The 17063-nt window shown below is 36.7% G+C and overlaps 2 protein-coding genes and 1 long non-coding RNA gene across 6 annotated transcripts; 1 reads left to right on the top strand and 2 right to left on the bottom strand.

Moving 5' to 3' along the window:
• Positions 1–4701: 4701 nt before the first annotated feature.
• On the bottom strand, positions 4702–7171 carry LOC121938713 (bolA-like protein 2). 3 transcript variants are annotated; one of them, XM_042481884.2, is made up of 4 exons: positions 7080–7171; positions 6805–6869; positions 5844–5941; positions 4702–4974 (listed from the first exon to the last, which is right to left on the bottom strand). In XM_042481884.2, the coding sequence occupies exons 2-4, from the start codon at positions 6865–6867 to the stop codon at positions 4875–4877; spliced, it is 261 nt and encodes an 86-aa protein (XP_042337818.1). In that variant the 5' UTR covers positions 6868–6869; positions 7080–7171; the 3' UTR covers positions 4702–4874. The 3 variants fall into 3 exon arrangements, with proteins under 3 accessions (XP_042337818.1, XP_087930105.1, XP_087930104.1); XM_088073979.1 differs by having other exon boundaries at positions 7149–7167; XM_088073978.1 differs by having other exon boundaries at positions 7054–7108.
• A 198-nt stretch (positions 7172–7369) lies between these two features.
• On the top strand, positions 7370–13889 carry slx1b (structure-specific endonuclease subunit SLX1B). Of its 2 annotated transcripts, none has more exons than XM_088073977.1 (5): positions 7370–7999; positions 8097–8148; positions 9514–9831; positions 10077–10188; positions 12458–12581. In XM_088073977.1, the coding sequence occupies exons 1-4, from the start codon at positions 7827–7829 to the stop codon at positions 10170–10172; spliced, it is 639 nt and encodes a 212-aa protein (XP_087930103.1). In that variant the 5' UTR covers positions 7370–7826; the 3' UTR covers positions 10173–10188; positions 12458–12581. The 2 variants fall into 2 exon arrangements, with proteins under 2 accessions (XP_087930103.1, XP_087930102.1); XM_088073976.1 differs by lacking the exon at positions 10077–10188 and adding an exon at positions 13572–13889 and having other exon boundaries at positions 7442–7999; positions 12458–12673.
• On the bottom strand, positions 13855–15666 carry LOC148185582 (uncharacterized). Its single transcript, XR_015775783.1, has 2 exons — positions 15540–15666; positions 13855–15376 (listed from the first exon to the last, which is right to left on the bottom strand). It is a non-coding gene; the product is annotated as an uncharacterized LOC148185582 (long non-coding RNA).
• Between the last annotated feature and the right edge of the window lie 1397 nt (positions 15667–17063).

Here is a 17063-nt window from a genome sequence, read left to right as displayed (position 1 = left end):
TTAACAGAGATCAGCTGGTGGTTGGACTAATGGAACATAATTGATGTATTCTCTCCTGCTCAGCCAACTCTGTCTGCCTTTCACTTCACTCTGTATGTGAAGTGGTCTGTGTGTGGGTGACTGGAATAGTCAGCTCCTGCAGAGAAATCAAGCTGTCTGGTTAAACATCTCTGACCACACACGGCTTGTTTATTGATTTATTGCCATCTAATTCCTAATACAGCAGGGGATTCATTTCTGCTCCTGTGGATTTAAGAATGACTCTTTTCAGTCCGACGCCGCACAGCTGGTGTATGATATGTACTCATGGAAAAAGTGCATGGGTTCTGTTTCCATTTAAGTTCCTCTAAAGAAGTGTAGAAATCCTGACATGACATGCTTTCTATTGATAGATGAATTTAAGTTTTTTTGACCATCTGTTTTTTTGACCATGTTTCTATTTTGCTTGAGTTACTCTGTGCTTTCTGAAAATTCAAAACTGAATACAGAGCTACACAAGACCCATGAAGGAGGGGCAGAATTAGCTGCATTTAGGCAAAACAAACAAATGTTTCATTCTCCAAAAATAATAAATAAATGTTGACATATCACCTTAAAGACTGTCCCAAACAAATTTCGATGATCATGAAAATCTTATCCTAGATCACACTGTGAGACATCCACGTCTGATGCAGAGGTTTAGCTAATCGGGTGAAGTAACAATACTTTTTTTTTTTTTTTACCTTGATTTGTCTGTTAGATTACACGCACCATTCATCATCCTCTTTCCCTCCCCCTTTCATGTTTGACCTTTCCTTTCCAATAAAGGTAAAAGACAAAAAAATCTAAGAAAACCCCCAAAATCTACTGAGTTACGTGCTTCTTAAATGTGCACAGCATCCCTCTGGAAGTCTGAAAACAGCTCTGCTCTGCTCTCTGCTGTGTTCACATTATACAGAATGTCATTTACATTTGAACAAATACTTCTGCCAGGGCTGTTTCATACTATTTATAAAAGGTGCCTCTGTGTGGAGTTGCCTCACACCAACGGGCCACTGACCAAGTGGAGGAAATTTGAAAAGTTAGAGTTAGACTGGGTTGCAAACCTGGAAAACAGAGGCAACAGCTATTCTAGATGCCTTTTGAAGAAGACCACTTTAGATGTCTACATTTAGCAGTTTAAATTTTTAAAAGCCATTTTTGTGGCAAAATATGTTGCACCCACAGAGAAAAAAAAAACCTGAACAACTTAAAACAGCTAAATATCTTCTATGTCTTCTTTTCAGTTGGCAAATAACAAAACTGCATTAACACCAGCTGATTTTATGGTTTTCATTGGTTGCATCACTTTTAATAGTGATGGTCACCTATACTGTGTTTAATACAGCCAAAAAGTCAAGTTTAGGAGAGATAAACACTGCTTTAATCTGGAAGGGCTGAAACAGAGAGAAAAAGCTACGTTTACAGATTTAACCAGCATTGCAAATCTTTTTTTTTTTTTTTACATATGAGAAGAATTGGCAATAACATCTCTGAGTTTTTGTGGATGGTCTCTGTGTGCATGCTAGCAGCATACCGTATGAATGAACTAATGGACAGGTTTCACGTGTCAAAAAAAGTGCTTTGGATGTAATTATTTTCCATAATTGGGATTTGTTTCTCCTTTTGTTACGTGCAGCTCTCGAGGGGGTGACTGCTGTGGTATAAATGACAAGGTTAATGTCATCTTCTCCAACCCTGAAAAGAGCCAAGCTGTCCTGAGCAGTGAGTAAACTCATTCCCGACACACTCAGACCAAGACACACTCTCTCCCCCATGTCGGCTCTTCCATTAGTGGGCCTCGGGAGGGTAAGTGGTGGAAGTAATCTTCACACACTTGATGCTCTCGCTCTGTTTCTGCCTCCTGTTCACTGAAGGGTTAAATCAGATCAGCAGTCAGCTGAATCAGCATTCAGTCACGCTGTAAATCTGGACATGCAAATGATATGTTAACACCTGAACGTGTCATACTCATGAAGGGACTCTGCATACAATGTGACTTGCTGTGAAACATGTTTTCTCCTACAATAAAACATTATTTCACAAGGTTGCATCACCCAGTATGTTTACATGCACAGTTAAGTGGAGGTATGGTTGCAGCTCAATTAGGACATTTAATTGGACTACTGCCCTTGTGCCAGTATACAAGCACCATGGTAGAATCCATTTGTTGATGGAAGTATGTCCGACTCCACCCCAGTAGGTGGAGATATGCGGCCTTTCAGCTAGTTTCTATCGGACCTTCTTCCTGTTGACCGATTACATCACATCCCAAACAAGTTGGCAAGTGGCAAACGGGCTGCATGTTTAATGGTGAGAACATGGATAACTTTTCTGCGCTTTACATTTTGTATGTACTTCACGCTGTACTTGGTACCTTTGTCTTGTTTGTTGTTTGTTTTTCCCGGCTTTCTTCTACCAGTTTATCATATTCAGCTTCTGGGTCAAAGCCTGGTATGGGGGCAACAGAGCATGCTCAGAACGTGTAGGCTGGTTCAGGTCTGATTAAGGCGTATACATTAAAAAAGTAAATCAACCCCAAACCACATTATCTGGGTGTGTTAGTCCAACTATGAGAAATTCAACTTAGTATGATATTAGTCAGACTGACATGTTTTTTAAAAGTCCAGTTTTAGTCGGATTAAAACAATAATTCGACTTTCTCTATCATCTCCACATAATAGAGGCCAACACCTAGAACACAGACGAGGGTTAAGATCTCCACGTATGCAGCCATCTGATGACTGATGTTCTGCGCACTCTATACTACTAAAACCAAAGGCGTGGACTCAAGTCACATGACTTGGACTGAAGTGCCAAATTTGATGACTTTAGACTAACTTGACAAAACCAAAGAAAGACTTGCAGCTCAACTTGGACTCTAACACCAATCACTTTTGACATTAAGTGGACTTAAGCCATCTGAAATAAAATACTTGATAATTTCCCACAAACCACCAAAAAAAAGAAAGAAAAGTTAATGGTAAATTAATGGTATTCAGTCCCACACTGTAAAAGCTGATAAGTCAATTTCATTATTATTTTAACAAATTGCCTTGAAAAATGTAAATAACTATGTTCACTTTATATCTAACACATAATATATCTAATTGTTAAGTTTACTTAAAATGAAGTTATATTTTCTTCATTTTGTGAAGTTGTTGAGATATATATATTCTTTAATTCTTTAAGGTTTCCGCTTCTGTGGTCCATTTTAGTCAGAATACATATTTATTAATGGCTTAGTTACAAAAACAAGTCAAATGGTTTTCAGCTGGTAAACACAGTAAACACACTCATGCTCAGCTGCACACCTAATGCTCTGTAAAGCGGAGATGTCATGAAAACATGAGAGGCAGACTCTCTGAATCACACTAATACGCACACACACACACACACACATTATATTGAATTGAATGTATTTTTCATGTTATTATACTGCAATTTAAAAAACTTTGCATACAACATGTTTCCAAAATAATTCAAATAAATAAGAAACATTTTTATGATGACATACAACTGTAGAGAACATTTTACATCCACAAAATGTATAATTTATATTTGTGATTATTCTGCTGTTCTGCTGTGTATGTTACTGATCTCCTCAAACACATGATCACACCCAGCTGTTGTGTGTTTGCCCCAAAATAAGCCAAAGATTGACTAATCAAAGCTCACAGCTGTAATGTGTCACCCTTAAGTCCACACAGGCAGGGGGTCCGCCCACTCTCAATAACACCTGTGTGTGAGGAGTCAACACACACAAACACACACACAATGTACATACATACATGTGCGTTAGGAGATCTGTTTTATTTTTTTGTCAACGTATTCATCTAATTTATATTCAATGCTCATTCTTTACATGTTGTTCACTTGAATACAGACGTGTTCTGCTGTCAGAGGCTGTTAAATGGATCTGATACAAACCTACACACACAGACCCCAGCGGTCCCGAACGACTGCAGGTCAACATGTTAAAGTAAGTGTGTCATTTTAAAAATATAAAAATATTTATTTGAAAGAACAAGTCAGGTCAGTTTTAGATTTGTATATCTTATATAGCCTTATATTAAAAGTTTGCCTCATGGGACTTTTATAGTCTGTATATAAACTTATCAAAGTGGGAAATACAATTTGCAACAATTTTGTAAAAGGCTCTGTATAAAACTTTGGAAAATCCTTGTTCTGAATGATAGCTCTCACTGAGGCTGTTAAATGAACTGCAGTCAGCAGTCTTTGTAGCTGTGAGCGAGCACTTTTAAAAGCAAAAGCCCCAAATGCAGAAAAACAAAACAAAAACAACTCAAATTGTAAAAAAAAAAAAAAAAAAAAAAAAGACAAAAAACCCAAAACCTCCAAATTATTAAAAACCCACCCCCTCCTAAGAAAGCATATAACCTCACATTTTTTTAAACAAATTCCTTGAAAATTCCAGTCGTTCACAGAAAGGTCAAACCACAGGCTTTTCCAGGCAAACAAGAAATTTGGGGATAAGTCTCAGATTTTATCTTACAGCCTGTTCACCCATCAGCAGTTGATAAAAACGAAAAAAAGGATGAATGTATGTACAAAATTACATACAGAACCTCAGAGTGGCAAAAATCTAAAATATTTATCCAATATTCGCTGACTTGATTTTTACATTGAATGACTTGCAGTAAATAACAAACAAAGACAAAATACAGCATCCAAGAGTTTTATTGCCACCAGAACATTCCATACTGCTGAGTTACAGGAAATGAAGGAAAGCTTTTAAATTTGTTCTACATATCAGAGCATCAGAAACGTTTAAGGCCTGTTTCAGAGTGGAAATGATGTGAGTGTGTGTGTGTGTGTGTGTGTGTTTGTGTGTGTCATTGGGATTTCTGTTTGTCCCACTGTTCTGGTGTGAGGGTCTTCTGTTCGATGGCGTGGATCTGCTCCAGCTCCTTGGCCAGGCAGTTGTTCACCATCCTGTTAAAGAGTGGACACATGAAAAAGTGGTCAAAAGAACGCTTCATATCCATTACTCTTATTAGTGTTTTTTTGTAATTTAAGTTTATTTTTAATTGTGTTCTGTATATATATTACAAGTGTCATGCAGGGAAGGGTGGAATTGAGGTGGGTTGTGCACAGCTGATTGATGAAATGTCCATGCTCCTCATATTGACATCCATTTTTTTTACACTGCCCACTGCACAAAATTTAAAATAAATAAATAAAAAATTGTTTTCTTGTTGTTGCTTTTTTAAAGGAGCAGTGTTGTTCTCATGTTGGTAATTTGAATCATGTAACCCTTAGAGGCTATTTGGCCCATTTTACACTCTTTTCATTCTTCATTTTTTTGATAATTTTGGCTGTGTTTGTGCATATGGCATACATTTTGGCAAGATTATGTATTTTTGTTTAATCTTTGACTTTAGAGTCAGCTCCTACAATAAGTCTATAATAATAATCATTAAAAAAATAAATAAATTAAAATAATAATAAATTAACTAATTGAGCATTAAGCTCAATTACGGTCTGTGGTTTTATAACCTGATATAAAACAGACTTTTCTGTGTGTATCTCCACATACACTGGGTGATGTCATGTAGCATAGCTGCTATATAATAACTTCTCATATTAACTTTGTAATAATATAAGCTATATTGACACTTTTGTGTGGTCAAGGTTCATAAAAATGTAAATTAAGTGTCTTTGATTTCAGCAGAAATCATTATTTATTCTGGTATGAATGCTGTCTGTATGACCCGCCCCAACTGTTAAGTATTTTGAATAATTCTGATACCAAAGATCTGACAACAAACACATTATGTGAGAGTGGCTACAGCGTGTAGTACCTGTGTCTCTGTAACAGAGGTTTGCCCTCAAACTGGGAAGACACCACCAGGACTTTAAAGCTGGCAGCACATCTGTTGGATGACGTGTCCTCCACTTCCTGGAGAAGACGAAATGAAAGTTACAGTCAGCTCACTGTCATACCGCCAGTGGTGGAGTGTATACTATTAAACTACCTCAATAGTTTATACAAGTACATCTGAAATGAGTAGTTGATTAATCAGTTGGCTGATCAACAGAAAATTAATCTGCAGCTATTTTGATAAATATTGAAGTCTTTTTCTTGTTGTTTACTGTTGTCTTATTGTTTTCTTAGCAGTTTGGAGGTTTTTTTGGCATGTTTTCAAAACTGGGTACTTTGGCGACTATTTCAATAAACCCCTCAGTAATTTTATTTTAATAGTTTTGAGTTTTTTTGTGTTTTTCCTGTATTGGATTTTTTTTTAAATTTCTTTTATAACATTCTTCTGAATCGGGTACTTTTACTTTTACACACATTACACTCTTACACACATTGTCCAAACTATACTAACTTTTGCTTAAGTAACATTTTTAATGCAGGACTTAACAGTATATTTTTGCAGTGTGTTATTATTACTTCAGTAAAGGAACTGAATAGTTTCTCCACCACTGCATATTGCTGACACTGAGCTATTCTGTGTGTGATCACGTGCTCTATATGTTGCTGTCTGGCTCATTTTGTATACTACAGCTGCTTGGTTCTACTATGACAGAGTCAGTTGTTAAATTAGCTGGGAGCCACATACTCAGCTCAACCAAACTCCATTCAAAAATCGTTCAATTTAGTGGGGCTTCGTTTCTTGATCATACTATTAGAATAAATGATGAACAACTGAGTAGCATTCATATCAAACATTAGCCTGCACTCAATGTTTCCTCTCACTACAGCACACACATGCATTAAGCTAGTACATGTAATACAAACAATAACCAGAAACCTACCACGTGCACTGCTTCCAGCTCCTTCATAAGTTTTTCCCGGATGTAATCAACTGTAAAAGCCATGGCTGTGTAAACAAAACATATACCGTAACGTTAATAAATCGGTTACAGTGGGGCTAATTTAGTGTAAATTTCTGAGTCAGGTCCAGTCAGATAGACATGCTGACACCGGAAGTACAATCGTATTCTTAATGTGTAAAAATTCCAGATATTTGAAAAACACTGTTATAGCACATTTGACAGACTGACATTTTAATTTAGAAGTGTATTATTACCAGAATGGGTCTATTACGGTGTTATCGCTAATTTCAATTACTGTGCTTTGATGGGTGGACGTCACTGACCTCATAACTGACCGAAGAATACGTGTGACTACAGCCAATCAGAGCCCTTTATTCTTGTGTATTAAATGCTATGGGCGGGACTTAACTTTTAAAGTAGCGAATCACAATATTAGGAGCCCTAACAGAAGGACGATCTAAATTGTAATAATAATACCTTTTTACGAAAATATGTGTTTGGAGTTGATCCATTTTTAAATGTCTTAGTATGTATTAGTCATTATTTACGACACGAGTGTATTATTTACCCCAGGCATGACACAATGAGTCAATTTGAAACATATTTTATCAGGCATTTTTGTGGGCTACTAAGGCAGACACTGTTTACATGCTAACCTAATGTTAAATGAATGATGCGCGCTAACGTACCATACAACGTACCCGTTTTGTTTGTTTGTTAGAAGTTAGTCATGCCTGATTTTAAGTGAAAGTGTTTAAAGCGGTTGCCTCACAGCAACAGTACGATTAATATTACCGTGACAATGGCAGTATTACCAAATTTCAATTGGCTAATATTTAATAAAATGTTTCATCTGTCGTCTCTTTGTTTATAGCATTACTAGCTAACATGTACACAAGGCAGCTAACGTTATGCTAACAGTTACCATGGAAGACGTAACTCGGGTAAAACCAGTTGTTTAATTAAGAAGCTAAATAATAATTTGCTTATTTTCTACTACAATGGTCGTGGAGGTAGAGAGCTTCTTTGGCGTGTACATGCTGTACTGCATCAACCCTAAATTCAAAGGCAGGATTTACATCGGCTTCACCGTAAACCCTGAGCGCAGGATCGTACAGCACAACGCCGGACGGCACAGAGGAGGGGCCAAGAGGACCAGTGGGAGAGGACCATGGTAAGACCTAAAACTTTACTGTATTACACTACATGATGGACACTGTGTCATCGCAGAATTATGTAATATTGTGCATATTTTTATGTGTTTTATACAGGGAGATGGTCCTCATTATACATGGCTTTCCCTCTGATATTGCTGCCCTCAGGGTAAGTAACATATTGTAAAGTGAATGGACCATATCATTAGCTAGGCTTGCTAATTGAAAGCACTTTCCCTTATTATTGGCCAAATTAAGAAGAGGTTTAATCTACAAAACAAAACAAACAAACAAAAAAACCTTTCCCTATTTCACACAATATTAAATGTGTTTTTTCTCTATCAAAACTCTCAGTAACATACTAACCCTTTGAAACCTGAGAAAATTGGTTTGATTTCTTACAAAACATGGGAAGAATTTAATAAGACAAGGTCCAAAAATTAGCAAAGAAATAAGTAAAAAACAGACAAGAAAATTAACATAAAAGTGCTGAAAAAGTATATATATATATATATTTATTTATTATATATAATTTTGTAATATAATTTTAAAAATAAAAACACTTTAATTTTTTCCTGTTTTTTGTTGTTTTAATTTGTTTGTAATTTTAAGAACATTTTTAGTAATTTTCTTGTCACCTATTACTAATTTCTTACCATTTGTGGTCCATTTCTTGCCAGGTTGGTCATTGCCTTTTTTACCATGTGTTACCATTAGCATGTAGCAGTTACATTGAAACTTTATGTTTCTTTACATTTTAACACGGCTGAGGTTAACATGTGGTTAAGTTTAAATGCAAAAATCACTTGGTTATGATTAGTAAAAAATCATCTTGGGCTTAAAATACCCCCTGTCATGGAGCTGTCCCTGCTGGAAAAAACGAAAAAAACAACAGTTTTTGTTGTTTTGCACCTTAGCAGACGTTTCCTCTTTGTTCAGTTCTGTCCATCATGCTCTCCACCTCCAGATGACAAAACCAGCTCATGCTACATCGCTTTAGAAACATTTATATTATATGTATGAAATGTAAAAATGTAATTATTCAGAGTTTGCAGAAACTTTTAATGCCAACATTTTCCTCTCGCAACTGAGTTGGCGGGCAACTCCAAATCCTCATCCCTGTGCAATGCATTTAGCACAAAGACTTTTTACAGTTCAGTTCAGTTCAATTTAATTTATAAAGCCCAATACCACAAATCATGATTTGCCTCAGAGGGCTTTACAGCATCAACATATGTTACATAAATAAATCTATCACATGATTCATCCTAAACAGATGTAGAAATGCTGTGTTTTTTTGGGTCATTAGTAAATTCAGTGTCAAATACTGTCCAAATATATTGGTATCCTTTTTCTCATTCTGCTCTTTTGCCAAAAATAATATCCATTTGTTTGATTAAAAACAGGCAATACGTTCAATTATTCTCAGTTTTATATTGGTCTTAAATTCAGTTTCAGATAGTATTAACCAGCTCTGATTTTGTCCACTGTGCTTTAAACTGTGAATAATTCTAACTTTCTTTATTTTTGTCAGTTTGAGTGGGCGTGGCAGCACCCTCGCTCCTCCAGGCGTCTGTCCCATGTCTCCTGGCACTCCAGGAAAGAGTCCAGCCTGCAGTTCCACTGGCGAGTGGTGTCCAACATGCTGCGGGTGGCGCCGTGGAACAGACTGCCGCTGACGGCCCGCTGGCTCAAACAGGAGTACAGGATGGACTTTGAGCCCAGTCTGCAGCCGCCGCTGCACATCCCTGTCGCTTTTGGAAGCGTGAGAGCCAAAAAGAAGCTGCCGCCGCAGTCTGCAGGAGAGGACGAGGAGACGTCCAGGTGCTCTCTCTGTAAAGGCCTGCTCAAGGTACGGCCTCTAAAAATCAGTGAGGATTTTCTTCTGTTTAAAAGTGTGATGATGCTGCACTTTTTATTTAAGGAGTAGTTGATTATTTTAATATTCCTAACCTGAGGGTAACGCCCTCAGGTTAGGAATATTAGCCAGGATTTGGGGTTTTAACTCCTGGGTTTTCATTACTAAGTGAAGCTGGTTCACTTTTAGGGGATTAATCACCATAATAACTGATGCTGAACTGATAACCTGCTCCACAGCAGGTTAACTTCAGGGTTTGGGATCACAACTTGTCAAACCCCTGGCATCTGACCATCCATGAAAAAAAGTGTCCTGGCATGGACAAAAAGTCCTGAGTAATGGGACTGACAGGTAAAAAGTGTATTTATTATTTTTATGGGGTCAGTAGCATCATTTTATTGTTCCAGGCTTTCTATTTCCGCCAGTTTTTAAGCAAAGATTCTAACAAATAGAGAGATCTTTATCTATATTATAAGAGATCATTTTAAATATACAATTATGTTAATAATATCTTTTTATGAACTGGATGTTGTTCCCGTTTTTTTAATGTATTTTTTAATATAATTTTCTAAAAATCCTCCCCCTTTGTCAAAACACGTTTTCAAGTAATTTTCTTTCCACCTTTGACTAATTTCTCACAATTTGTGGGACATTTCCTGTCATGTTGGTTATTTCCTTTTTTCCCTGTTTTTCAAAGAATTTAAGACCAAGACTTTTTTAGGTGACCAAAACGTTCCGATTAACTGAAAACACCCTCAGTATGTTTACATGCACGGTTAAGGTGAGCTACAGTCATAACTCGATCAGGCCATTTACCTGCACTACTGTTATTGTCAATTCATCAACAGAAGTATGTCCGACTCCAACACAGCAGGTAGAGATATGATCTTTTTCAGCTAGTTGCTATCGACCCATATTATTTAAACAGAGTATGATATAGACCGAATCACAGTCATAACTGTTTTATTTACAATAACCTCAGGATAGAAAAATACTGCGTTATGTACATATAATCAAACAGCGCAGAGCAAACTCTGCCTTCATTGCTTAGTATGAAGCCATCTAAAAAAATCAGTTTAAGTGTACGCTGTATTTAGAATATTTTCACCGCTTTACCTTGCTGAAAGACAGCCCTTACCATCAGGGCTTTGAAGTCGTTATATGAAAAACCGCAGACTCCACTGAGGAAAACAGTCATTTTATTCCACTGAACGGTGGAGGTAAAGAGGAGACAATATTCAAATACAGTGCACACTTAAACTGAAATATGTAAAATATGTTTTGCTGGGGCCCCGTCCACCGCAGGACATCACTTAGCTTCTGTGCCGGTGTTGTGGGACTGTACTTTATTTATCAAAGGAAAGGCGAGGCAGGGGTTTGTCTTTTTTATTTTAATAATCTTTAATAGTCAATTTTTATTTTCAAGTTGTATTTCCCTCACCTAAGCCAAAATTAAAAACACAAGTCCCTCCTCAGTGCTTCCATTTTTTTAATGCCTGACCCCCTCATAAATAATGAACAGTCCCTATCCCTAGTTACCATGGGAAGCTGGTGTGACATCAACAAGCACTCATAGTCCAGTTAAAGTCCGACTATGGTGAAATCAGCTTTCAATCGAATTATCTGGATGTTGTTAGTCCGATTTTGAGAAATTCGATTCAGTCTGATTTCAGTCAGACTAACATGTTTACATTTAGTAGTTAAGCAGTTTCGTTTGTAGTTTGACTTATTCTAACATCGTGTAAACGTACTGATTGAAATAGCAACAGCTACACCCTGAATGTGGTTACACCACGGTTACGTTAACTAACCAACATTGCATCTGTGACAGCAACTTCTCGACAAATGGCAACTACTTGTCGCTTAAAATGCCCATAATAATGCTTAACTGTAGGTCTTAATAAGATGAAAAATGGATGAGAAAACAGGTGAGAAAATCCATCCCCGTACTGTAAACATGTTTTTTTTAGCTGTAAAGTTCGTCATTTTTGACATGGAAGTATATAAACTGCTCTTGAAGCCAGCCTTTAGTATTAGAGGAACTTTGGTGCTTCAGTGCTGGCTTCATTTTTCATCCCCAGTGGTAGCAGCATGGTACTACAGAGCTCCCAAAGGGAAATGGGGGAGAAAAAAACAGTTAAAAAAATTAGATTAAAAAAAATGGTGAAATTTTATTTTTCTCCTGAGAAATATTTGCATTTTCTTAAGACACTTTTACAAGTATGTCTGTTACACCAGTTCCCACCCGGTAGAGAATTGTTATTATTATTATTATTTTTTTATTATTTTTAAAAAAAATTTTTTTACCTATTGATTTTTTTCACCATCTCATTTTTTTTCTCCGACATGTATGCCCCTGTAGGGACTCTGTATGGTCCAAACCAAATTGTAAAAAATATAAATAACTAAAATTGGGGATCATAGTTGAAAGCTATTGTGCTCCCCATATCTTTCATCTGTAATAATCACAGATATGTCAGAAATAATGTCAGAGATAGGATGTGTTCCATAGTCTGGAGTATTCGTTTGTGAAATACCAGATAACCTTTATTTCATGACGACCAGTTAGCTCGTAAGGTGACCCTCCAGTCCTCTTATCTTTGTCTCTTCTTGTCCTCAGGAGTCAGAAAAGCTGAGCTGTTTTCACTCGTCCTGTGGAATGAACAGTCACATGATCTGTCTTGCCAACCATTTCCTCAAGTTGGAGCCATCACACCTTCTGCCAGTGGAGGGGGAATGTCCAGCGTGTTGTCGCTCTGTGCTGTGGGGAAGTCTCATCCGCCATAAACACGGTTGCTTCGGAGACCTGGAGGAGTTCACACCGTCTGCGTCCCAGGTCAGACAGCATACAAATATCTGTTATATCTATGTCTGTGTGATGCTCAGTCACTGGAATGTCTCGTTTGTGTTCTAAACCTTCATTAATTTATTCAAAATGTAAATTAAAAAGATTTTTTCTGAATTCAAAGCAAAGGACATTACATCCACAGTAACACTCTGTACAAAATTCTAATTAAAAAATTGGTAACAATTATAATACTAACAATAATGATAATAATAATAATAATAATAGCCACAATAACAGTAACAATAGTATAATATATATAATAATATTTTTTGTTAGTTTGTTTGGTGTGGCTTCTTGTAGAATTATTCATGTATTTTCATTTGTAATTTTTATTTATTTAATTCAGGAAATGAACACACACACATACACAGACAAACACACACACACACACACACACACACACACACACATATATACATAAAAATGTACACACACACACACACACACACACACGTATGTATGTAAGTGTGTGTGTGTGTATATATATGAATGTGGAGATACAGTATATATATATATATATCTACACACACACACACGGGCACGGTCCTACTGAACATAGTTGATACAAAACAAGTTAAGATTAAATTAAACAAGAGCACAAATAATGCAAGATACAGGATGCAAAATGTCAATATAAATTAATACAAATAAAACACCAAAAATGACAAATGCTATATTACCAATAAAACCACAAAAAAAAAAAAAATACATAAAATAAGTTCAACAGAAAGATATAGAAAGAAAGATAAGAATAAGTAAAATAGATAAAAAGACTGCATCACATAAAGGCAAGTCTATAAAAATGGGTTTAAGAAGTGAGAGGTATTGATGTATTATGAGTGAATGTAGTTTCTGCTGCACTAATCTATCCTCTGTTCTCCTGCAGAGCCACTGGGCTGATGAGCTGCAGCTATGAAGAGGTCGAACCTCCACAAATGAACTTTTTTATCTTTCTTCATGAACTGTGGTACATGACACTGTCATGGAGAATTATGTAGATTATATAAAATGGATGAATGTCTTATCAAACAGATCATGAATATAAGGTGACTTCAGAAAGTCTGTCCAGCAGAAATATGTACAAGTCCAACATTCCTCCTTTTCAGTTTTTATCATTCTGATCATGAATATTTTTAAACATTGCTACGGATATGTGTTTAATGTATTCAGTATTTGTGTGTGTGTGTGTGTGTGTGTGTGTGTGTGTGTGTGTGTGTGTGTTATTTTTAATGCATTGTGTAACAAATAAAACAAGATATCCTCCAGTTGCCACTGTCACTCTTGAACTTTGTCTTCTGAGGCCTGGAAAAGTCATGGAATTAGTAAAAATCACTGATAATTTTTGGAATAGTCATTATTAACCTGTTGTTAGCTCACAAATTGGCTTGATTTCTGTCAAAAAAAGGGAGGCAATAAACAACTTACAATACGAAATTACCCCAAAATGTGTGAAAAATTAGTAAAAAGTACACAAAAACCACCTGAAATTTGGCACAGAAAAAAACAAGGAATATAAAAGAAAATAAAAACACTCAAGGAGATGACAGGAAAGAAGTGCTTAAAAATAATTGTATGTTATTATATGTAGTTTATGGTATGCTCACCACTGGATACATATACAGACATGATGGATGGAGCCTTCTGTCTGTACTCTGCTGTCCTCCACATTTATTCATATTTTCTGAAAGATTAGGGATACAGATGAAACAGAGCAGTACCACCAAAAATGATGGGGACAGTGTAGCGTAGTTAAAGTGAGATTTGTCTGTGGGACACGACAAATTTATTTAAAAAATGAACAGAACAGAAGGACTTTGTGAAACACTGAAAAGTATTCTCTGTCCTTGTTGTAATGGTAACTCTTTGAACTATTAGCACATTGGTTTGATTTCTTTCAAAAACATGGGGAAAAATTAGCAACTTGCTAAGAAATGTTCCACAAATTGCAAAAAAAAATGGTAGATTTAGATTTTTTTTAAAGCTGGGGGGAAAATGTCTAGGGAAGAAAAGAAAAAAACCTTTGTCAATAATTATAATTAAATATTTACAATAATGTTCCAAAAACTATGATTTAAAACACTTTTTCCAAGTCATTTTTTTTTCATGTAACTAATTTTCAGGTAATTTTCCTGTAACTTTTTTATAAGACTAAAAATCTGTTGTCACAACCGGCTAGTGAAAGGAGCGGGGCGTTAAATTGGAGCAGTGAGGAAATAACTGAAAAATTGGTGTGCAATCTCAATAACATGTTCTGAATGTTATGTTTTAAATGTTCTTGTTTTGTTCTCATGTAACATTGTGGGAATGTTTTACCAAAGAACATTCTATGATCTGTCACCTCTCAGCATCAACAAAACATCCTCAGAATGTTGCAGTTAAAATGTTACATCTTAGTCAGCATTTAACCTTACAGGAACATTATTTGAAATGATAAACATCCTTAAAACGTTCTTTGAACATTAATCCTCCTCAATCCTGACCAAAGCTCGGACTCGACCTTCCTGATCGGAGGCGACAGGAGCTGTTCAGATGCAGCTTCATCTCAGCCTCACCTGTATCTTTCAAACCGCTGTGCTGCTCTACATGTTGAGGCTCCAGCTCACCCATCGGACGCTCTTGTCGCTCTGCTCTCACCGGTTCGGGATCTCTCACCCTCTGCCGCCGCTTTCTCCTCTTCATCACATCAGAACACTGAGCGGGAGATCAGCCAAATTAGCACAGTGAATTGGAACAAACTGCATCTTCCAGAGGATACATCCTCATCTGCTTCCCTGTGCAGGTTACTGCAAGGCGTCGTGAAAAGGAGAATGTCAGGAGGTGTCATCCCTGTGGTGACAATGGGGGAATCCCTCACCTAAGCAGGACACCCCTCCTCGCAGCAGTAGTCACCGGCCTTGTCCATCAATCCTCATCGGGAAGCTGTGCCACAAGCTGCCACTGGTTACCACAGCCTGCCAGTGCCACTAGAGGGGTCGCACTGCTGCTGGTGGGAATGCACAGTTCATATCTCCACACCCCTCTTTTCTCTTGTGGGCGATTCCACAATAAGGAACACTCGCCCTTTCAATGCAGCTACTCCCTGATTTCCGTCACAGTCCCAGTTATTCTGGGAAAAATCCCCTGTCTGCTGTGTTCACTCTCATCTTCCATGTAGGGTCCAATGACACATCCCGTCATCTGTCTGAGTTGACTAAAAGGGACTTTAATGACCTTTCAGCCTTTTAAAAAACTGTGGGATATCCGTTTTTAGTAGTGCCCCCCTCCCTACACTGTCCCGTGGTGCTGAACGTTTTAGCAGAATCCTCAGTCTCAATAGCTGGATCCAGTCTGCATGTAGCTCATGAGGCTTTAATGCTCACGGCCATGGCTGTATTATAATAAAATGCTGTTTACTTCCACCACCCCTGCTCAGACTCTTCTTCCTCGCTCATGATGGCAGCTCACAGCACTACAGTAGCCCTCACTAGCTCTTGGAGAGAGTCCTATTTGGTCCCTCTTAAATGTTATGACTCTGTTTATCGGTCTCCAAAGCAAACCTCATTTTCCCTGAAATATCAGAACCTTTAATTTCTGGAAAATTCAATTTGCATATGGATAATGCCTCTGACAACAGGGTTAGGGAGTTTTGTGAGTTTTGCACTCCTTTGACTTCACTCAGCATGTTATTGGGCCAAACCTAGATTTATCGATCTACAGTGGCCTTAACATTACTGTTGATAAGATATTTGATACTGATTTATCAGATCAGTACTGTTTGTTTTTTTAATATGACTGTCTCTGGTTCAGTTAAAACCAATAGAAAGCATATCATAAAAAACAAAACAAAACGCATAAATCCATTTGCAGCTACTGAATCCCATAATCAAGTATGAATATAGTGTGTTTTCATTCTCACTCATCTTCATTTCTCTGTTCAGTGTTTTTTATCTACCTTCATCGTAGTCATAGATGTGACTCTACAACATTTTTATGCTATTTTGGATGGCGTTTTTATGATCATTTTCAAGACATACTATACTATGGCTTTGTTATACCAACATAATGTACAGTGACTTTTTTTGTGTTATTTGGGGTTATATACACTTTGATTTTTTAAAAATGCTATTTTGGATGACATACTATACTTACTATACATATTATACATACTATACATACTATAGTATAATTTTTTTGAATGCAATTTTTGGTGTAATACTATTTAATTAATTTTTATTATTTGGACAACATACTATACTTCTAATTTCATTAGATCTTTTTAGATGACTTACAATACTATGACTAACTTTTTCATGTTGCTTTGGACGACATAATATACTATAAATTTTTCAAGCTATTTCGGAAAATATACTACGACTTTTGTTAAACGGACAAAAAATTT

This window comes from Plectropomus leopardus, chromosome 23, assembly GCF_026936395.1.
Source record: "Plectropomus leopardus strain MGB_pleo_1.0 chromosome 23, ASM2693639v1, whole genome shotgun sequence".
Taxonomy (NCBI): Eukaryota; Metazoa; Chordata; class Actinopteri; order Perciformes; family Serranidae; genus Plectropomus; species Plectropomus leopardus.
This window is presented reverse-complemented; position numbering and strand designations above follow the sequence as displayed.

Excerpts from the sequence above, each read along its gene's own strand:
- LOC121938713 (XM_042481884.2), bottom strand. The coding sequence starts at position 6,867 with ATGGCTTTTACAGTTGATTACATCCGGGAAAAACTTATGAAGGAGCTG. Across the intron at positions 5,942-6,804 it reads AGCTGGAAGCAGTGCACGTG|GAAGTGGAGGACACGTCATC; the intron begins GTAGGTTTCTGG and ends CGTCTTCTCCAG. Across the intron at positions 4,975-5,843 it reads CCTCTGTTACAGAGACACAG|GATGGTGAACAACTGCCTGG; the intron begins GTACTACACGCT and ends ACTCTTTAACAG.
- slx1b (XM_088073976.1), top strand. The coding sequence starts at position 7,827 with ATGGTCGTGGAGGTAGAGAGCTTCTTTGGCGTGTACATGCTGTACTGC. Across the intron at positions 8,149-9,513 it reads CTGATATTGCTGCCCTCAGG|TTTGAGTGGGCGTGGCAGCA; the intron begins GTAAGTAACATA and ends TATTTTTGTCAG. Across the intron at positions 12,674-13,571 it reads TCACACCGTCTGCGTCCCAG|AGCCACTGGGCTGATGAGCT; the intron begins GTCAGACAGCAT and ends GTTCTCCTGCAG.